At 42.2% G+C, this 22614-nt stretch overlaps 1 protein-coding gene across 1 annotated transcript in view; it reads left to right on the forward strand.

Moving 5' to 3' along the window:
* Positions 1-18007, forward strand: part of SORCS3 (sortilin related VPS10 domain containing receptor 3) — a 263888-nt gene extending 245881 nt beyond the window's left edge. Inside the window, exons 20-27 of the mRNA XM_079312314.1 lie at positions 122-255; positions 4412-4535; positions 7068-7180; positions 8979-9110; positions 10963-11062; positions 13026-13131; positions 17103-17263; positions 17842-18007. Of these exons, the coding sequence (XP_079168440.1) occupies positions 122-255; positions 4412-4535; positions 7068-7180; positions 8979-9110; positions 10963-11062; positions 13026-13131; positions 17103-17263; positions 17842-17906 (935 nt within the window). The 3' untranslated portion in view covers positions 17907-18007. The remainder of the gene's footprint in view (positions 1-121; positions 256-4411; positions 4536-7067; positions 7181-8978; positions 9111-10962; positions 11063-13025; positions 13132-17102; positions 17264-17841) is intronic.
* Positions 18008-22614: the final 4607 nt, after the last annotated feature.

Raw genomic sequence — 22614 nt, forward strand, 5'->3', positions numbered from 1 at the left:
AGCTAGACTCTCACTGCTGACATAGGACTTTTGATTTATTTAAAGGAAAGATCCTTGCTGTTCACAACTGTGCAGGGAGGATTTAACTCAAAGCCTTTCATAATGAACTCTCTTCCCACAGGTCCAGTGGAGCACGTCCATCTGAGTGTCCCCTTTGTTGCCATCAGAAATAAGGATGTCAACATTACTGCAGTAGTTTGGCCCAGCCAGGCAGGCACACTTACCTACTTCTGGTGGTTTGGCAACAGCACCAAGGTACAGATACCCTTTAGCTCATTTTTATTTCCTAAGCTTGTCACAATAGTAAGGGAACTCTCTCAGCTCTTTCAAAAACTTCTTGCCTTTGTCTGTTTTGTGTTTTAGTTTTTAACTTGCCAGAAAAGGGTTGTCATTATCTGAACTTCAACCTTTGTGAATTTATTTCCTTCTGTCTGGTGCTGTTCTTAGGAGTCATTACTTTCTCCATCTGGTTGTTACCAGCCCTACTGAGATTTGAAGACCACTGTTATTACCAGTGTTCACTTGCAACTTAACTGAACTATGTGTGGATAATGCTGGCTTTCAACACAGTGTTTAAAAACTGCTGGTGTTCAAATAACCAGGGGGGTTTCCATTATGTGCCAGTGTGCAGTACATAATGCTGGATTCCAACACAGTACTTTAAAGCTCTTGGTGTTCAAATAAACAGTTGCATTCTAGAATTTCAAGCTGAAGAGTTTGGCTGTGTTAGAGAGGGAGATGAGACTTCTTTGTAGTGAATTTTCAAATTATGTGTGTTGTAACTGTAGGCATTATAATGAGCTTTTTTAGCAATAGTTAAAGTATGTGAAAATGCAAGTTAACATTGTGCTTTTAAATGAAGAGAGCAGGATTGCCTGTTAGCTACAGTTTTTATTGCAGGCTTTAGAAGTGAGACAGGCACTGTTCTCCATCCTTACAGTTGTGAAATGTACAGCTGTTATTAGTTGTTGTTAGTTTCTGCTGTTATTTACAAGAGCAGTTTAAGTCACATCATTGTCTACATTTGCAATTGAAGGTGTGCACTGAGGTGAGATCCCAGAAGAAAGAAACAGGGATTTTACATGAAATATGGAACTTGAGATAAAAAATAGACACACGAGTATTTTGTTTTCTCTTTGACAAAGCTGCTTAGTTTTAACCTCTTACCCTAGCTGCCAACAATACCAGGAGAGGCAAAATAAAAACAGTAAGTGCTGCTTCTACTGGGATTTTCCACCCAGTTAGGAGGCTCACTGTAAGAACTTGCTGATTTTTGTGGAAGCACAGTTGAGGCAGCAGAAGAGCTCAGGAGCAAAAATCTTTTACTGTATTTTGCTAGTTGCTATGCCCTAGCTGAACTATGGCAACCACCCACATATGCACATCCAGCAAGTGCCAGGTAATTCCAGGTAATAGTTTATACTGCATTGAAATGCAGGCATGCAAAATCACATTACAGTTCAGATATTTTTGGCTCAGTGCTCACACACACAGAACCATTAAAGTACATCTGAGACAATTCAGGTACTGGTAACTTGATCATCTGCTTAAGCCCTCCAGCACAGTTTTCCTGCCACTTTTTTTGTCCTTACTATAGAAGTTGATTGAGAATAGGGCCTTAAAAAAGATTTTTTGAAATAGAAAGCAATCTAGAAAAGGTAGTACAAAGCAGCAGTGTTTGTTGAAGATTTCCACGCAGTTTTCACTGGGTGCTTACTTCTGGGTTGGGAATATGATTTATTTCAACTTCTAGCTTAAATTTCAGACCCACAGGCAGCAGAGTACAGGCAGATGTGGATGTGTTTGGGATGGGTACTTTGGACATAGCTGCAGATGGAATAGCTGATCCTTTGGCACCTGGGCATGATTGTACACATTGCTGAAATATGGAGGGGTAAACATGGTGCCACTTACCTGTGTCTGAACCTCAGACCCAGAGCACTCTTCAATCTCTGCAAAGCACTATCTCCAGCTACCTCATGGAATCCACTTTAAGTCTGGCAGAGGTATGGCAAGGGGTATAGACATAACTGTATCAGCCACCTTTCTTCAGAAGAGCAGTCTGTAGCACATCAAAAATCCTCCTGGGATGTTTATTGTATATGCCACATTCTTCTCTGTGCCTGCTCATGAGTAAACTGGCGTTCTGAGTCGAGTTGGAAGATGGGGACACGGAATTAAAGGATGAGGTGTGTCATATTGTGACTGGTATTATTAGATAATATATTTTATTTCCATGCTGAGGGTCTGCAGCTTCTTTTCCTGTTCAGCCCATAGCCATCCCAGGCAGAACCAGATGTCACTGTGCAGTCTCTTTCTCTGTGCTGCTGCATGGGAGAGCATTTTCTTAGACTCAAATGACCTGGCTGAGACTCTTCTACTGCTCTCCCCACCCTGCTGAAACTCCTGTACTGAATTTCTACTGTACTGATTTTTGCAGTATGCCCAAAGGCCAGTTTGCCTGGATTAACACAGGTCCAGTTTAATAAATGCATCCAGGTGTCTAATAGGTTTGAGCAAATGAACCTTAAACTACTTGATTTAATTTAGAGTTAGTTTCCAGGTCTTGGTTCTTGAATTAAAATTAAGGAGTTGGCTGGATATTAAAACTCCATGATGGAGGTGAAATCATCCATGATAATGGAATGTCCAGCATACATATATACAAAAAGAAAAAAATGTAATTTTAAAGGCCAGACTGCATCTCTTATCTGCCTTTGCACAGAACCACAGCCTGTAACCTCCAGGAGGATTGCTGATAGCACTGCAGTTTGACAGAGGCCCATTCAGCTTCTCCAGGGTCTGTGTATATCTCAGTAAATGTTAGCTAGGCCTCCAGGGCTGGCACAAGCTGGGGCCCTTGGACTGTGTGTGCCATGTGATAAGACTTTTTGTTTTTCACTGCTTTTTCAGCTCAGTGGGTGAAGGGGGGTCTAAGGAAGGTGGTGTTCTAGACAGAGAGAAATGTGTCTGCCAGTCTGGCCTGTGCAGGTGGAAATTTTGACTTGGCTATGAAGTGACCATTGTTGTGAAGTGCAGTCAGGCTGGCAGCCTGATGAGATAGTGTGAGAGCTAGAAGGTAAAAGTTTAGAAGTTTTCCTCTGAAAACAAACTGTCAGTGTACTGAAGGGACAACAGCAATGGTACAATGGATTTATCTGTTCTCTTAGACCTCTGTGTGCTTTTGCAATGGGATTAGTACCACTATTTTCACCTTTGTAGTCTCTGTAAATAAAGAGTTATTTCTGTAGACCAGCTGTCAGATCAGTGGCACTGTGAGGGCTGGACCTTTGATTTTCAGTTGTGGTGGGTTGACCCTGCTTTAGTGGACACTAGCTGTCCACTAAAGCCACTCTATCATTCCCCTCCTCACATGGGCAGGATATATAAAATATAACAATGCCAGGTCACAATAATGACAGAGAAATACCACTGATTACTGTTAAAAAATAGCCTTGACTTTGTGATATTAGTGTAATTCATTATCAATCAAATCAGAGTAGGATAATGAGAAATAAAATCAAATCTTAAAACACCTTCCCACATCTTTCCTTTCTTTGCAGGCTAAATTTCACTCCTGAATGCTCTGCCTCCTCCTTCACCAGAAGTGCAGGGAGACAGGGAATGGGGGCTGTGATCAGTTAATCACATGTTGTCTCTTCAGTGCTTCCTCCTCAGGGGGAAGACGCCTCCCACTCTTCCCCTGCTTATGGGATGGAGTCCCTCCCATGGGAGGTGGTTTTCCACTAATTTCTTCAAAGTGGGCCCTTCCCATGGGCTGCTCCAGTGTGGATCCCTTCCCCAGCCCCATTCAGTCAGCACTGTCAGCAGGAATGATGCCATGCTTTCAGCCTGGCCAGCACAGTTTGCCAGCTTGTGGTTGCAGCTTGCTTACAGACTCACAGCATGGGCAGGGCAGTGCTGGATGTCCTCCCTCTGACCTGAGCAGTGATGCTCTGAGAGAGATAAATGGACTTGTGCTCATAAAGGCAAAGGCTGGCCCTGGATCTGAGCAATATGGATTGTTTGAAGAAGCATCTGCAACTTTGGTTTGTTTTCAAATTGTGGTTGGGTTTTGTACAGCAAATACAGCAGCTGAGCTGGGTGTGTGTGTACAGTGCTGCATTCTACTGCACTGATTCTGCAGCTGCTGGCTGTGGTCTGCTGAGGAGTCCATACAATAATGGGCTGCAGTTCAGTGGAGGAATATCTCATTTACTGCAATGAGGGAAACCTCTGCCTGTGGGACTCTGCTCACAGGAGGGTGTCTGGACCCCAGCAGGACGTGCAAACTCACAGCACCTCACTGAGGAGCAGGGCTGTTGTTGCTGGGGGATAAATCAGGTGCAAGCTGTGATCCTGAGTTAGTCTGACCCTGATTTTGCCCTTGTCCTGTGTTTGTCTCCTGCAGCCCCTCATCACCCTGGAGAGCAGCATCTCGCACACGTTCACCGTGCCGGGGATGAACTCGGTCACCGTGCAGGTCGCTGGGGGCAGCACCCTCATCCAGGACACCAAGGAGGTCGCTGTGCACGGTACCTCAGCCTTTGCTTCCACACCTCAGGGGTGAAGGGCCGTCACTGCTGACCCAGAATGAGCTCTAGGAGTTGATAAGCCTGAAGGAACCTCTGAAGGCAAACATCTGGTGACAAAGTAGCTCACCTGTGTCATGATGACAAAGTACAGAAGTGAATGGAATGGGGCAGATAACCAAATTTCTACCCTCAGCTTTAATAAGGCTGGTCTCTCCTGTGTCTGTTGATCTGTCTCTACATCCAGACAGGGAAGTCTCAGCAATAAAAAACACTTGAACTTGCCTTCCTTCATCTTCCCAGCTGTGGAAGGAAATAGTCACAGTGCATCATTTAAGTGATCTGAATGCAAGTGGTGTCCCTGTCAGTGACTGTATAAATGGCAGGGGTCAGGAGGAGTCTGGAAGAGAGGACAAGACTCTGTTGTTGGTATCACTGCCCATCTTTCACAGCTGGAGGTCTGACTGTGCCCACTGGACTTCCCCATGGGTGATGGTTGATATCTTCTTGGCATATCTGCATGTTACAGGTTTCAAAAAGCACCCTTTGGCAAACAACAGAGCTTATCCTGTTCGGGGTTTGATAAGTCCTGGGTGAAAGGGCTCTCTCAGCAGCTTAGAATAATTTCTGCCCTGGGCCAGTCTTTATTTTCCTTATCCAGCATTTGAGGACAAGTGTTTTTTTTTGGGCTTCAAATTTTATTGAGAAACCTGGGCTTCAAATAACTTGTGCTACTTTGAAGCTCAGCACTCTGTAGTTGCACGGTGTGTGTCTTATTTCACTAATTAAATACAGATAAATGTCCTGCTGTGTACTCAGATTAACAGCAGCTAAATAGATATTTATTGATTGTCTGGCCATGAAATGCAATAAGCTTTAATAATTTGTTAATGGGATTTAGCAATACCTTGGCTTGCTATTATCAAATATTACAAACCTTCTACTTCTTAATTTTGAGCACTGCAAAATGCAGTGTTTACTTCTTGGAAATTTCCATCCTTCCATGGAATAAACCTGAATCAAATATGTTTAAGAGTGATTCCCACAGGTGATCTTGATCTTCAGTCACAGTAGTTCCTACAGAGAGCTCCTCACTCTGTTTTTAAACACCTTGGAAGAAATTTTGCCATTCTGTTTAGAATATCCAAAGTTTTGGGTTCTATCACAAAGTCCAAATAATGCTATCCAGTGCTGTGCTGCAGACTGACCTGGTCTAGGGATGGAGTCCTTCCAGCCCCTCAGTCTGGGGATGAGTTCAAGTTTGAGTGGATAAATGAGTGATGTCTTTAGTAAACATCCTCTGATAAACTTGTATCCTAATCTGTATCCTGACTGAAGCCATGATGACTCTAGACCATAATCTAGGCATGGATTTCTGGTGTTATCAGTGAAGGTTTATTCAGGTATATTCTTAATTTGAGATTGACAGAAAATAATTTGCTCAAAAAATAAATTGGACATGGGGTCAAAAGTCGAAGTCTTTAGGTATCTGACTGGGTTAAACCTTCAGAACCTGACAGACTTTCCCTGTGCTCTTTGATACTTGTTTTATTTAAGACATATTGCACCATCTAAAAAGAAAGAACAGCTCTTGCAAAAGATACCACATAAGTGGTGTGCTGGCACACCCCTGCTTCTCTGTGTATTTCCTCATTTAGACCCTGGCAGGTTTGTCTTGATCTAAAACTGGTGCCTTGAATGGTATTTATCTGAAGTGTCTGGAGATCAGTTGCCTCAAGGTGAGGCACAGAACATCTCCAAAAACAGAAAGGAGAATCTTCCACACTGAGAACTTCTATAAGAGTGTGGTTCCCATCCTGAATCTGTGGTTCCATCCTGGATCTATGCCTCCCACTGGCCCAAATCTGTTATGAACAGCTGTCATAAGGATTCCAGTCTTTGGTGAGACCAGCAGGGAGAGTTGAAATTGGAGAAAAATTAAAATCATACTGTATTTTAAGGCTAGGAAGCTTTTTTAATCTCCTAGCCATCATTCAGTCAGGACAGAACTTCAGAGTGTTTTGTCACTGCTTGATGAGCCAATCATTAGCACCACTGGTTCTCCTTTGTTGAGGAATTAACCATTCCTGGTTTCCCTCCAGGAGGGTAAACAGAAAACATTACTTAAAGCAATTGTTTGTCCTGCAGTTGTGCAGACAGGCCTTCCAAATTTCAGCCAGGTGCTGTCTTATTTGCTGGTGAACTTTCTTGTAAGCAGAATCTGAAGCTGAGTGGCAAAATTACAAAGCCCAGAGGCATCACGAGGGCATCCTCTCACCTCTCTCATTCTTGCCTTGTTTCCCTGGGGAAAGCCAGAAGTTGGCATTAGGTCAAAATGTCCTTTATAAGTACCACTATAAGCATTCTTTCCTTGCAAGCTCTCTGTCCTGCTTAGTGTTAGCTGCCTTTTTCTTCCTTCAGCCTTTTCTCACTCCCTTGCTTTATGATGGTTATGGTCCTCCTGTTGTCTTCTGCACCCTTGTCTGTACCCTAAACACTGCCCATTTAACCTCATAAATGCTTTTTCTGTTCCAGAGTATTTCCAATCTCAGCTCCTGTCATTTTCTCCCAACCTGGACTACTATAACCCTGACATCCCTGAATGGAGACAAGATGTTGGCAAAGTCATCAAGAGAGCACTAGCACAGGTGAGCATCTGTTTCCTTGTCTATACTAACATTGACTAGGCTGTTAAAACATGCACTTCCTTGACATGCTAGCTTAAAAGAATGGGTAAACACAGCAGTGATAACACTGTCATTAAAAATCAATTAAAAGCTTCTTAATATGTTGGATCGTTTTACAGAGCCAATCTGTATGGCTGATTTTGTGGAAATATTACAATTACTTTTATTAGTGTTTCTGTGTGCTTTTCAGCTTTTAATATCCATGAGGATTTTGCAAATTCTTGATTGCAATAGTATCATCATTATTCTTATTTTTCCAAGTTGATATGGCAGTATGTACTGGTTTCTATTCCAAATATTTGGTTAGTGTTACTGTGTGTTGTTAAACAGCTCAGTCACTTCATCCCAGAAGAAACACTTTGTAGTATTCTGGATCCATGAGAAAGATATTTTTATCTCTTCCTGATAGTCAGGAGTTCCACATGCAGCTAAGTGTAGCAACTGCTGAACATTTTTTAAGCTTTACTCCTTTTCCAACTAGGGCAAAAATGAGGATTCAGAGGGAAAATAAACTTACCTTTAAAATATAGCATAAAGAGAGACTTCTGTAGGTGGAAGATACTGAATCTTCCTTTGGGATTAATTAGAATATGTAAACTAGTACTCATATTCTTACAGGAAATGGGACAGAATAACTTATGATATCAAATAGGGACTTTAGTTTGGTATGAAATTAGGAGCTAGATTTAGACAAGCTTTTGTGGGTTTTGCATTCTGCCAAAAATGTATCTTGTTGGGGTTTTTTTTTGCTTTAGCTACAGCTGTTCTTAGAAATGAAGACTGATTAATTTTACTGGGGAAGTACATTCCTGCTCAACTTTTCTCATCTGCAACCCACTCAAAATTCACCGTTTATAAGAATTTCCTTGATTGTTTTTCCATCCTGAAAAAATGCTAAGTTTATTTTTTTAAACTGTTTTTCTCTTTTACTGTATTCAGAGTCAAGCTTGCAGGACCAAAATAATTAATTAGCTTGTACTATGAATGGTTACAGAGAACAGTGGCAATCTTGTAGAAGTGCTTGCCTGTATATCCCACCAGGAATGGGCTGCCCTTGGAACCTTTCAGCTCTGGAGTGAGGCCATGGAGTTTGGGGTGGGATGGGACAGAGAATTAATGGAGCTGATGATCATTTCTGAGGGAGGGGAGGCTCCCTGCCCTCCTGAGGATGCAGAGCTTGGATTTGGGGAGGGGGGGCAGCAGCCTCAGGGGGCAGGTATCACTGATATGAGTGTGACGTGAGAGCCTGGGCTCAGCAAACTGAGCTGCTCCTGGCACAGCCCTCCTGACCAGGAGTAAATCAGCCCCAGGAGCAAAGGGTCCCTCTGGGGATATTGCTGTTCATGTGTGGAAATGTGGATCCCATAGTCTGATAATGGAAGGTGACTGTAGGCACTTTTCTTTATATTTTCCCTGTTAGTTGCACATTTATCAGTGGTTGCTCTGAGACAGACTCTCTGGATCTGACTTTGGGTCAGTTACTCTTTTGTAGCAAGGAGGACTATATGGAACATTCAGATCTGGAGACATGCTAGGTTTGCACTTTGGGTTGAGATCTTTGAGCCCAGGGATGTTGTCAAGCCTACATTCATTTCTAGGAATTTCTGACCCACCAAACAGGCAGAACAGCTCATTAGGACCACAACACCTACAGTGGAACTGGAAAATAACAATTTGATGGGAGTGACATTTCTGGAAGTGAGTGGAAACATAAGTAATAAAATAGCAGCTAGAGACCTCCTTTTTACTTCTCTTCTAGGTGACTGGTATCCCTGATGAACAGATCCTGGTAGCTGTGTTCCCTGGGCTGCCTACTTCTGCTGAACTCTTCATACTGCCCCACAAAAACACAACAGAGAGGAGGAAAAGCAGTGAGGCTGATCTGGAGCAAGTAAGGAAAGAAGGATTCATGGAAGGTTTATTCCTGTCATATTGTTTGCAGATGGGCCCCTGAAGCTGCACAGCACTGGAAGTACTTACAATAAGTGTGGTGGAAATGGATGCATCTGGGACTGTGGCAGTATAGTTTATGGCATTAAAGAAAATTATTTTCAGAGGAAAACCAGGATTTTCTAATACCTCACTGAGATATGTCACAGTCTACCAGTAGCAGAGATTCTTCCTAAATCAGTAGAGTGTCCTTTTTACAGTAGTTATGGCCAAAGGAACCTTGAATATGCACTCCCTCTACTCCCTGGAGGAATGCTAATAAAGGGAGGCCAAAGCAGCAAGATGATATACTGAGGTTTACTAAAAATAAATCAGACTCCTCAGCTCATAGATCACTGAAACAAGACCTCTTTTTTTTTTTCCTTCTGCAGCAGTGAATGGCCTGTGCAAACTATATTTGGAAGTTACAATATCCATCCATTTAGATAAATAGGTAATTACAGTGATGTATAGCAACAGTGATATGCAGGCAAGGAAAGAACAACAGCACTAGGCTGCTGAAGCTTTCATGTTAGAATTACCAAGTGATTAAATCAGGTCTGTAAAGGCAAAGGAATGAAGTACTGCTGGAAAGGCTGCTTGGCTCTAGCTAATGTTCTTGTATGCAGCATTTTCACACTGTGCAAACTATGTGTGAGCCCATTGCCAAGTAACTCTTGGAAGTTTGGATTGAACATTAAATTATTCAGAGGACTGGTGAATGCAGTGGAGGTTCTTGTCACTCATTTAGTAAAGTCAGTCCCTGCAGAGTAATTCCTTTGTCCTAGGAAGTTATCAGAGCTGGTCTCTGAAATTTATGGTGGTCAATGTGCAGGAAAGATGCATTGAGGAGAGAAGGTTTGAAAGGCTTTTTAGAGGGATGGTCTTGGAGTAATTTCTGTCCTGTTCAGTATTATTCAGATCTACCAGTATTAACGCTCCTTCTGAACCTGCTGTTGTGTTAATATTTCACATATTAGTGTTATGCTGACATCTCAATTAGATTTTTGGCTAACTGACTATAAGGCCTAAATCTCCAGTACTCTAATTTTAGTTGACAATCTACTGAGTTTGCTTTGGCATCTGTGTTGCCTTCTGCTTGAGGAGCTCTGCCTGGGGAGTGGGTCATTAGAACTACTCATAGCTGCTTGGTGGAGATCAGGCATTAACAAACTGATGAGCTGAGTATGTGTTCTGAGGCAATCAAATAGCACATCAGAGCTGGGTTGCTGATCTCCTAGCTCAGCAATCCCAGTACATCTAATCCAAGGCCTCTTTTATAAGTGAAGAAGAAATATGGCAAATTTTCCATTGACCTAAACTGGATTGCCTCATCCCCAACAGCCTGTTTGAATAGGAGCTACATGACAGGATCAATGGGAAAAAAGAAATGCAGGTCTGGACTCCCTGGTTTGGTTTCAATATCCACCAATGAAAGGCCAATATGTCAGTGATTTCCAAACGCATTTCATCAAACTCAGAGGATACTGTGGAAGGTGAAAATGTCTTTAGTTATTTTCTCTCTTCCCATAGCCCACCAAAAAAGAAAAAAAATTGCTAACCTTCTAGCTTTGGTTCCCAGAAGAGATATAATAACACACAATGAGAGTCTCATAAGTTCTGTAAGGGAGGTTTACATGCCATGACATCCAGCTCCACCTAAAGCATGTGTGCATTTCTCTCACTTCCTCAGACCCTGCTGAAGCCAGCAAGAGATGTCAGCCACTATTCATGGGCTTTGTGTATTCATGAATGTTCTGCAGACTTTGCCATCTTCTGTACTGTAACTGTTGTATCTCTTCTTATTTCATCAGGTGGTAGAAATCCTTTTTAATGCTCTCAACCAGAACCTGGTCCAGTTTGAACTGAAGCCTGGTGTTGAAGTGGTTGTATATGTTACTCAGTTAACATTGGGTGAGTATGGAGCCAAAGGCACTGCTGTGGCTCTCCTAAGGCTGCAGACAACCCCAGGAGAGTCAGTCCACATCAGAGCACTCACATTTGGCATGTGGCACTGGGCTATGTGCCAATTGAGACATTTTGGTAGAAGCAGAAATGTTGAAACCAACCCATCAGGGGCATCTTCATGCTCCAGTTTGTACAAGTATAAAAAGTACTTTGTAACAGTTCCCTGTGGCTTAATTAACAAGTGCAGTGGTGTTTTTCAAGTGTTTTAGAAAACCAGGTGAATGGTGTTCTATTAAGTCCTTACTGAGCACCTGTGGAATTCAGTGGGACATTACTAAGTTTCATGGATGTTGGAATAAAGCAAAGGGCTTGTTACTGTTATGACTAGAAAATAAGCTTTAAATGGGCAAAGTACTCAGGGAAAGATTGAGGCCTCTTATAGGGAATATGTGCCTGAATATTGACTTCCAAAAATTAGAATTTATTTAAATTTCAATGCTACCTATCTCCATTTTTGCACAAAGTAACGAAGAATCACTTTAAGCTTTGTCAGTCCCTTTACTTTAAGCCAGCCTAGTGTGAAGGTCTCAGCTATTGATGAAACAGTGATGGTAACAAAGAAGGTGATGGATTTATTTTTGCCCTTACCTTTTATGACTGCCCTTGCAATTGTCTGAAGTGTGGGATCTTGTGCAAGTGCCCTTGCTGATAGCCTCTCAAAGATTGGGATTCATGTCCCACAGTAATGCACTTCAGCTTCTCAGAGAGCCAAGAGCTGGGCTAAATCAAGGCTCATGACCTTTCCTACAGGTAATGCCTTTTTCCTTCATTCTCTAACTGCTCCTTTAGAATGTGAGTCAGATGCTAATAGGAGTAGTTCTCCAGATTCTGGCTTGGTTCTAGCAAGGCATTGCATTTAAATTGTTTTGCAGCTATTCTTGCACCCTCTCCAATGCAGGTGCTGCATTTGTTTCATGACCATTCCCATAGTGTTTTGACTGGATGAAATCTCTTTCCCACAAAAGGGTCAGAAGTGTTAGCAGCAGAATACTGGTAGGATCAGACTCTTAGGTGTAGAAATTTGACAGTGAAATCAGAACTGACTCTACTTGCATGACTTTGTCCCTATCTTCAGGGTGATGGAAAAAGAATAGAGAATAGTAAAACACCAAAGCCAAATATTTATGCAAAACGAGAAACACTCAGCTGCTACTTATAATCATTTGTGCATCATTAGAGACTTCTCATCAGACACTTGATCTAGCACAGTGCTCAGGCCATTAAGATGGTGTGCTCTGATGAGCTCTTGGAACAGCTGCATAAACAGGGCATAGGAATATACTTTATTTAGCCTGCCAAAATGTCAAGAATCAAAATCTCCACAATATTATAATGTATTGTGTTCTTGGATCCAGGATTATTGCTTTGGGCTCCTCCAGATTATGAAAACTGACTCAATTTAAAAGTCTCTAAGGTCCTATACAAGGATGAACCTTGAGGCTTATCAAAAGAGTAGATCCCTGTCACATGTGAGATAGATGAATATCCTTGGAGGGTGGGAGCTGTGCTGTTCATTGATGCTCTAAGGTATCATCTCCGAAGGGGAATAGATATGTATTAAGCCATGCTTCATAAAATTCATTTCCACTCTAGTACCTGGAAAAACCTGAAAAGTAATAGCCCAGAGTGTTAATACAGGAGTGATTGGGCATTCAGCTAAGTGTGCCTTGCTGTGCCTTTCACTCAGGGATGTTAGACTGCACTGCCTTGGAAAAGGGCCTTGACTTCTGAAGGACAAGAGAACCAATTTATTTCCTGTTGATTGGTCTTGCCAAAACCAGCATGCACCATGCAGTAGTGATAAAGCAGATGTTGAGACAGACAAAGGCAGAGTTGAGCTCAACTCTCAGTAGTTGATGTGTTTCCTTGTAATATCCACTAATGTCATGCTTTGCCTTTCCTCCTGCAGCACCCCTTGTGGATTCCAGCTCGGGTCACAGCAGCTCAGCAATGCTGATGTTGTTGTCAGTGGTGTTTGTGGGCTTGGCTGTTTTTTTAATCTACAAATTCAAGAGGTGAGTTGAAAAACTTTGGGATGGGAGGAAGAGACTTGGGGTGGTTTATAGGAAACCTTGGCAGAGCTGTGCCTGAATTGCAAACTGTGCTGGCCTCAGGCTTAGATTAATGTAGCTCTCTATTTCTGATACTTAGAGAGAAAATCATCCACTGCTGTTTCACCACAAAGTTGGTGCTCCAAAACTTCACCAAGTGCTCAGAAAACATCTTCTGCTTCAGCAGATGTATTTAAAGCACAGACCAGAAATGGGAACCTTTGTGCTCTGAGCACTGAATACTGAGATACACAAAGCAAGCTTAGTCAAAAACCACATGATGGATGACTTCACACAGTCTGTGCCCACCTGCCCCGTGCCTTGGTGCAGCAGCATCTCATTTGTATCTTGCAAAGTGAATAGGTTAATCTTGCAGAGGAACAGGTGTGTTTATGTTAAAGGTAGGAGACTTAAAGCCAGAAAAATTTGTGTAAAGCATCAAATGCCTTTGGGCATATGTGCTGGGATTTAATTTGACAGATGTTAATATAAACCTTTTGCTTCCAGACAGCAGGCAGGACCAGGTCTGGCCCATGGCACTTGGCTGCTGCAAGCAGTGAAACAAAATATGTGATAAGAATAGCCTGTTTGCTGAAGGTCTGCTGTATGAGGATATGTTTTAGGCAGATGGAGCTCCTTAGGAGGAGCTTTGCATTCAGTACAGCACTTACAGAATAAAATGGTCTGCATGATCCTGACCAGGGGCAAAATACTGTGTTAGAAACATAAGCTGAGTCTGACTTAAAATTAAAGAGATGAAACTTTCTGGATGTAGAAGTCCCTCTAAATGAAAAACTAGAGCTTTTCCTGCCTAGATTCCAGCTAAATGTTGCTTTCTCCAGCTTTTTTTGCCCCCCAGGTTAGTATTCTCTAAGGTGTTAGTAGGATACAAGCAATATTCAAAATTAAATTGTATAAGACAGGCCTCTATCCTAAGCTCCAGGTTTAAAGTTTCCCTCCTTGCTACCATCTTGCATTAACCATTGTCCTAATCAGTGAGTGGCCCTGTAGTGCTTGATCCTGTGCACACTGCTGTTATCAAGATCCCACTGACTTCAGTGGCCCAGGACAATTTCCAGGGAAATTCCTGACTCTGCTCACACACAGATTTCAAGGCCTTCAGCACGACCTCCTTTTGCAGCCTGAAATCCTCTCTCTGCTTCTCTGAGGTGTGATACAGCTTCCCAGGGGAATGGGATTTGTTTAAGGCATGGATCTAATAGTGTGCTGATGATTACCCTCCCACACAGATGTAGGATGAGGAAGAAGAAATTTTCCTGGGAGATGTGACAAAATGTAGGTACAGCCCTGCATAAGACATGCTTGCCCTTGTGGCTTGGCGAGGTGGTTTCCTGGGTTTGGGCTGATGTTCTTGGCCCTGTGGTCAGCAGTTACCGGGAATAAAGGTTTTTATATTCCAGCTGCCAGAGAACAGTGAGGAGCTTGTTACTGCACTTTGCTTTGGCACTCTCTGGGTCATGTTCTGCTACTACAGCTCATAAAACTGACTCTTGTACTACTTAAGCACCCTGAGATTTGAGTATAACAGCCATCAGCCTTTTATTGTGCTCTAGGGCTGTGGAGACCTTGCCTTGTTAAAATCTGTCTGAAAGTTGATTGTATTACAAATTGGGAGTGAGAAGGAAGGTGGTTAAAGGTGGCTGTCCCCTCTTATCCCTCTGTTCCAAAGGGGAAAAACCCTGATCAAATTGACAAAGTTTTGGATAAGTCATACACAGAGTGTTCTCAACTTGATTTTTCAGAACAGAAATCAACTTTTCAGGTCTGTCTAAAACCCCTGGCTCAGTGAAGCAGAAGTGAGAGCATGTAATGATTCTTAATGGAAAAAGGGGAGCAAACCCAGAAGCTTTCCTGTAGCTCTCAGTGATGCAGAGGTCCATTAGCCATGTGTACTTCTTTCATTAATGGTGGTCCCAGCCTGAATACAGAACTTCTGCTTGCAAGGAAAGGTTAGGGGAAAGTATAGGCTGACATGATTTTTTAATTCTACAGATTCATAGATTTGGTGCTTTGCTGGTTTGCACACAGACCCCTTATTATGAGTCCACCAATTTATAGACTCAGCAGGCATGTTAAACACTGCTGCCAGAGAGATGCTTATTGAGGAGGTCCCAGTGGAAAAGGAAGGAGGAGGGGAGAAGTATGGAAATAATCAGTAAAAGAGTGGTTTCTTTTCTGGAAGATTGAGATGTGTCAGTGAATACTGTGTGTGTACAGTGCTGAGCAGTGGTGGGGCTGTGGGGCAGTCCATGTGTGTGTCCTGGGACAGCACTGCAGGGCTGTCTGTGCTCAGAGTGAAGTGGTTGTGGCCACCTGTGTGTGTGCTGGGAGGCACAGCAGGATTAGGTATTTGGATATGCATTCACACAGATACATAGGTACAGCCATCTCTGTTTCTTTTTCTCATCTTTGAAATACCTTGGCACTCTGCCTCACAATTCTAAAGAGCTTTTCTCACCTTTGCACTCAAAGTTGAGAAATGATCACTGCTCTGCCATGGCATTCTTTAGAAGTAGAACTAAGCCTTCCACTATCTCCAGGCATGTTCTCATGTCTCTGTATGTCTCCAGAAAAATTCTGGACACTTACATCCTATAGGAGTGCATTAGTTCTCACTCATTTCCTGTGTAGTTCCTTTATGTTCTGGTGGCATTTAAGGCATATTTGAACATTAGAAGGTAGGACAAAAGGGAAATGTCATGAGATCTGTTGGCTGCTGCTGAACATCCCAAACATGTCCTGGCCCAAATTGGCTGAGGCCAGAAATTCACTGGAGTAAAATCAGTATAGATCTACCAAATTCATGAGAGCTGAGGCAATTTCCATTGCTTTCAGTGTCTGACATATCCAACAGCAGAGAGATCAGCATGAAGATGTGGCATTTTATATTACTTCTTTTGAACACATCTTCTTTCTCTCTTGCTCCTGTGTGCTTTAAGGTACTCAAAATATTCTCCAAATTTTCTCTATTGGAGCAGCGTGAACTTCATGGCATGAAGACTTTCTAAGAGCATTAACAAAAACAGTGAACTTCCAACAAGCAGTGCAGCCCCCATGATGCTTTACACATTCCTTTTCAGGTCTCTCATTTTAAATTTGTAGGGATTACTACTTGTCTGTCTAGGCCTGCATAATCTGTCTACCTGACTCTCAAGGATGTCATTCTAGCAGGTCAAGGTAGCCTTTGCTTAGGAGAAGGAGGAAGAAATAATCCCTTCACTTCCTTGGCTTCCTGAGCAGCAAGGAAAAATAAGTCCCTGCAAACTTGATCCATAGCATGACAAACTGGTTTTTGCAATGGAATGGTAACAAATAGACTTTGGATTGGTGTTATGAGGTCCAAATCCTTTCTGACTCCAAGGCAGGAGCAATTCTTTATAACTCTTTCAGATGTGACAATTTCTTCTGAGTCAGTGTGGGCCTGTCAGCAGCAACAAGCCCAGCAATTTTTTTTGCTCAGTTGATACTAGCGCCAAATTGATTTTTACTTTTGGTTTCCAATGCAACACTAATCATATAATAAATACTGAGAGAGTTGACAATTGCAGCTGATTGTACTTAGCTGATTGCTGCTCTCTGAGCTGAATGCAGTGCCCACTGTGTGCCCAATTTCTCATTGAAAAGGGCAGAACACTGCAGTTGCTGCTGAGGGAGCCTTTGTGCACATGGGGTGAAGACAATGGCCTGAGATTTGGAGCACCTTTAGGCTGTTGTTGGAATTAGTGGATGCTAAGGGGCACTTTCAGAGATGAACATCTATGTGGTACTTTCACCATTCTGAAAGCTCATACTTGCATCACTGCCAGTGCTGCATTTTTGGGATTGGTCTCAGCTTAGTTTGTCTCATTAATAAATGACATGCTGAGGATCCCTGTGTTACAAAGCATAACCTCTCCTTTTCCTTCCCTGTGCAGGAAAATCCCTTGGATTAACATCTATGCCCAAGTTCAGCATGACAAGGAGCAGGAAATGATTGGCTCTGTCAGCCAAAGTGAAAATGCCCCCAAAATCACCCTGAGTGAGTTCACAGACCCTGAGGAGCTGATGGACAAGGAGCTGGACACACGAGTGATGGGTGAGAGACAGCCCTCAGCTGAGCTGTTTCACAGTCTGGGTGAGGGTGTTGGGTTTTGGTATTGGGGGAGGCACTGACTGTGACCCCAGGTACAGGCAGATCCCTGAGGCACTGAGGGAGTAAATCTCTCTCAGCAGCAGGGTAATGGAGTTTCTCTTACAGCTTTTCAGCTTTTCCCAGGGTAGGAACCTGGCACCAGCAGTAGGTATAAAGTTAGTAATAGCTGTGGCTCACACCTATTCCTGCTCATGACCCTGCCTCTCCTGTGGAGGAGTGCCAAATTCCCTGCACCCTCAGAAGAATCAGCTGAGCCAGGCTCACACTGTTGTGTGGTGTGCTATGATTACAAGCAAATATGTCCCTAAGAGCTTAATGAGTTTACTGCTGGTCAGCTGAGCTGTAATAATTGAGTTTTCTGCATGCTCCTTGCATATTACAAACACATAAAAGAATGTGTTATTTTTAAGCATTTTTTCTGTCTTTGCACTTACACTACCACATCCTAAAGAGTGAGAAGCAATATACACCAAACTTTGAAGCCACTGCACTGATTCTCTTCTCCATTTTCTCCTCCACAGGGAGCATCTCAACAATTGCCAACAGTGAAAGCACAAAGGAAATCCCCAACTGCACTAGTGTTTAATACTGAGAATCCACTTGGTCTACAGCGTTTCTGACTTTTTATTTGTAATTATTATTGTTATAATTATTATTATTATGAAAAAAGAAAGAGTTATATGTCATTATTATTATTTGGGAGGGAATGGGGTGGGCTTTTTGTGTTTGCCAGGGCTGCATTCATAAATAGCAGAGGTTTTTCATATTTAGGGAATACACATCAGATTAGAAATAAAAAGCAAAGAATGAGTGTCCAATGAGATTTGAATGCCATGTTCCTTAATTCCAATGGGAATTAAGTATTCAAATCCAACAGATTGGTGGTGTACCTTAGGCAACATGCTGTAAGTAAACTGTCCCTTTTCAGCCCTTCTCAGAATAAGTCATGAATCAGCTGCTTCATCCTGCCAGAGGGTTCAGACTGGGTTGTTGGACCAGGCTCTGCACCACGCCAACATCCCTCGCTTTCCAGTGACATGCATGTCTCAGCTTTTTGCAGGATCCTGCCTCTTTTAATTGCTTTTAATTTCAGTCACCCTCTGGCACTGTTGACTGCTGAGAATGGGAAAAGAAAAAAAATCAGAGCAAACACAGACATCAGTGTCTGCTTGGGCTGCAGACTGGCTGGAGGGGACAGGAGCACAAGCAGTGGAGGAGCAAGGCTGAGTTTATGAATGCAGCCCCAACCCTGTGCATGTGAATAGCGAGGATGCCGAAGGCCTACTGTAGATAATTACAATGTACATAGCTTTTTATTTCTTGGGAAATAATTTAATGTTTAGTAAAAGAAGATATGTTTAAAAGAAAACCTGAACCACACACACACACACACCCCAGCCAAGCAGGGACCCTGGTGAGCACTTGAGTCACACTTTGGTTACAAGCGTGTTCCAGTTGTCTGTCATATTTCAATCTGACACTGCTCTCTATAAAGAGAGGAGTTTATTTCTCTGTGTGTAACTACAAGCCTTTTTTTACACATACACACATATATATATGGTGTCATTTCCTGTGGTGGAACAGAAAAGATATTAGCAGGCCAGACTATGAGCCTGTCATTAACATTTTAATGATGTTTATCATCAATTCATCTCTGTCACTGTTGCCCACTTCTGAGAATGATCTTGGTGGCATCTGTTAGTGAAATGAGGAAAAGAATCCTGAAATTATCACCATCTCTGTGTGGGCAAATATCAGTGGCCTTGGTGTATCCAGTGCAAGCTCAGCTCAGCAGTGGGACAGGTTGCAGTAGCTTTATTCCCAGGGGAAGTCATGCTTTTTGCAGTTAAGCTGATGAAGAGCTATTTAGGGTGTGTAAGAGCAGTACATTTTGGCTGAACATGATATATGTGATTAGGGAGTGCTCTTTGGAGAGGGCAGTGGAGGGTCAGCCCTGCATTAATGAGCTATGAAAGGTTCTTTCTTGTGAGTGCTGCAGAATGGCAGCTTCCAGCTCACAGGGGAGATCTGTGTATGGTGGGTTGGTGTTTCTGGTTAGAACAGTGAGGTTAATGAGGAAAAGGTATTGAAAAAGCTCTTTAGAAATTTTTGCTACACTGAATTGAGGGTATCCCTATGAAGAAGTGGAGTTTTGGGGCAAGAGGTTGAATTAGTGGTGAGTTACCTTTTTTATCCATTTTTCTTGAGTTGGTGATGTCAAAAATGAACCTTCTCTGCAGAATATTGACTTATAGGACCTAGAAGGAGGGTAAGGAAGATTGGGGCATGTCTGGGAAGATGTTCTGGTGTTTGTGTGGTAACAGGAGGCAGAAATGACAGCAGATGACAGTGTTTATCATTTCTTAGGATCTGGATACAAGACTTCCATCACCTTTAATATACCTGGGCTGAAATGAGGGTATGGCTGGAATTTAGGAGTTCCTTGCTATCTGTCTGCATTGCAACAGGCCAGTGGGCTCCAAACCAGCCTCAGCTACATGTGTTCACTCTATCAGTGGGCTGGAATGTCTTTTAAAGGTTAAAATCCTGATGGCTCTGCAGGTGGAGAGAAAAGCCATTAAACACAATTGTGCAGAACTCAGGAGGTGTTTCAAGATTAAAATTCTAAACCTAAAAAATAAGGAAAAACTGTTTATTGAGAAGTACTGAAACTAAATATTCTTTTCCTTTTCTGTCAGATTTGTGGGGATTTTTTCCCCTGTTGATTTAAAAATATTTCTCTTCTGTTTTCCCCCTCACTTTTCTGCTCTGGTTCCTAATACCAGGTGAAGAGCAATGGCTGTGTTATTCTATTTAACCTTGGTTTCCATCCATCACAAGTGCATAAACTGTTGCATTACTGTCTCCATTCTACTGAAACACCACAGTAGTTTACAGTAATGGCCAGTCTGGTGAAAAGACTGTTAGCACAAGGCCATAGCTTCCCATTTAGGTATAGGTGGGAGGGATGTACATAAACAATGGTCCCATGGGCTTTGAACTAAATTATGGGCTGATCTCAGTCTTTGCTGATCATTAGGATTTGAGGTACTGCTGTGGTGAGCTGCTGCAGAGGACTGAATATAAAATACTCAGTATTTTCTGTATTTTTCCTTTATTAACCATGAGGCAAAGTGAAAATTTTCATTGTTGTTTGGAATTTTATACATTTTTCATGGGCTTGATCTCATCATTTTAACAAGGCAGAGGACTGCAGTTTTCACTTTTTTTTTTTCTTAATTTCTTTTCACTTTTTTTTACATTTAATTCCTTTCCACTTTTAAAAATTGCTGTTAAATGTCTCAAATGGGAGAAAGTAGGAAGGAAAAATTGGGAGTAAGCTATTGAAAAAAAAAAGGAAAAAATTCACTTCTCAAAAAGAAATTTTATCTTAGTGAAGGCTGAGAAATTTCTGAATGACACTTTTGGAGAAACAGCTGTCTAGAATGTCATTTTCCATCCAAAATGATCCTAAAGTATCCTACTAAGCAAACAAGAAAAATCCATTAAGCCAAAACTGCATGTCAGAAAAACCTGACTGATTCTTCTGCTTGCTCAAACTTCCTCTTCCAGAAGGCTTGGTGGGTGTCCCTGGCTCTCAGTGTGGTTTGTCACCTGCTGTCAGACAGGGTGAGTGCTCCAGGCACATCCCCAAGGTGTGCATGGGACCACATTTTACAGGAAATTCCTGCTTCTTTAGGCACAGTCATGGCTGATGGCAGCTGCAAAACACTTGGGTTCATGAGTGAAATCTGCTCCTTTGGAACACAAGAAGGGTAATTACTGCAGTCCTGTCTGTCCATGGGACCTCTGAAAGGTTTGGATTGGGCACCCAGCCCTGTTCACCTTTTTGGAATGTACTGAGCTGCAGTGTTGGCACAGACTGGAGTATTGGCCACTTTTATTTGTCTTGCTGGGAAATAACAGCTTGGGGTTTTCATTGGGTTTTTTTCCCCTGCAAGTTTTATCCCTGAGGAAAATGTAGTGGATATCCTCTAAGTTGTGGATTATTATTTACCTGAGTAATGAGAGAAATAGGCAATGGCATCAATGGAACATAAATAGCTCCCACACTGTAATTATGTAAAAAGAGGAAATGAAAGAGAGAGAGAGAGCAAGAGATGGGTCAGTGCCCTCTATCACTGCCAGCCTTTCCCCCATGATGGATTAGCTGTAATTTAGGAATAATGATGAGATCTTGAGACTAGATGCAGCTTCTGGCTCTGTGTGGCTGACAGTCTGATATAAACCATGAATAGATCCTTTGTTTAGTTTAACTGGTGCTCAAGAACCTTAATACTAAACCAGGAAGGATCAGAGATGAGTGACAAGAGTATGACAAAGGGTGCAGAGTGTTTCAGACACAGTTGCCATCAATGAGAGCATGTGTAGGAAGTGTGCATTTTCTTCTGGCCTAAACTTTGGTTCCACAAATGTACAAAGATGTCCTGATGTCCTGTTCTCCTCCCTTTCCCTTCAATCAGCTCCCACACACATTCCAGGTCTAATGAACCAAACCAAGATCCTCACATTCTTTCTGATGATGTTGGACAGTGCATTAAACCCAAACCACCACCGTGGTTGCAAAGGATTAAATGAGACAGACAATTGCAATACCTGTATTGAACACAATAATACAACTGCATGAGTCATATATATACATATATATATACTGTTCTTGGTTTTATTGTTCCATTTGAATATTTCTACTGTAAAAAAAGGCAGTGGTTTTGAAATTGTTGAAAATAAATGTATTTTTGTACATCAGAGTTACCCCTGGCTGCTTTTTCAATCCTTGTTCTTTTTAGATTTCCTTTTGGCAAAGTCTCCTCTCTCTTCTGAATTTCCCTTGCCATATCTATCCCTCTAACTCTGTTGTTCAGGGTCATGCATGCACATGGAGTGTCAACTGAGAAATGTTCTAAGGCAAGATTTTTAGGATAAAAGAGAAAACAACTACCTCTCCTTCCTTCTTAGTGCTCCTCTCCAAAAATAATTATCTTCTTACTTTTCCATTCTACAGGCTGATTCTCCTTGGAACCTTGGAAGTAAATAGGAAGGGAGAACACTCTGCTAGACAAGCACAACCCCATAAATCCCATGCCCTCACCTATCTGATTTTGGCTTGTAAGAGACTGTAAAGTGGCAGTGTGGGAAAAGAAAAGAAAGAAAAAGTTTCTTCACTCCTTGGCACAAGAAACTATTGAAAAACAGAAAGGAGAGCATGGAATCATGTCTCTGGATATGTATCAGCCATCTCCACCCATATGGGTGCATGCATAGCCCACCCTCCC

Source organism: Erithacus rubecula, assembly GCF_903797595.1.
Source record: "Erithacus rubecula genome assembly, chromosome: 9".
Lineage (NCBI taxonomy): Eukaryota > Metazoa > Chordata > Aves > Passeriformes > Muscicapidae > Erithacus > Erithacus rubecula.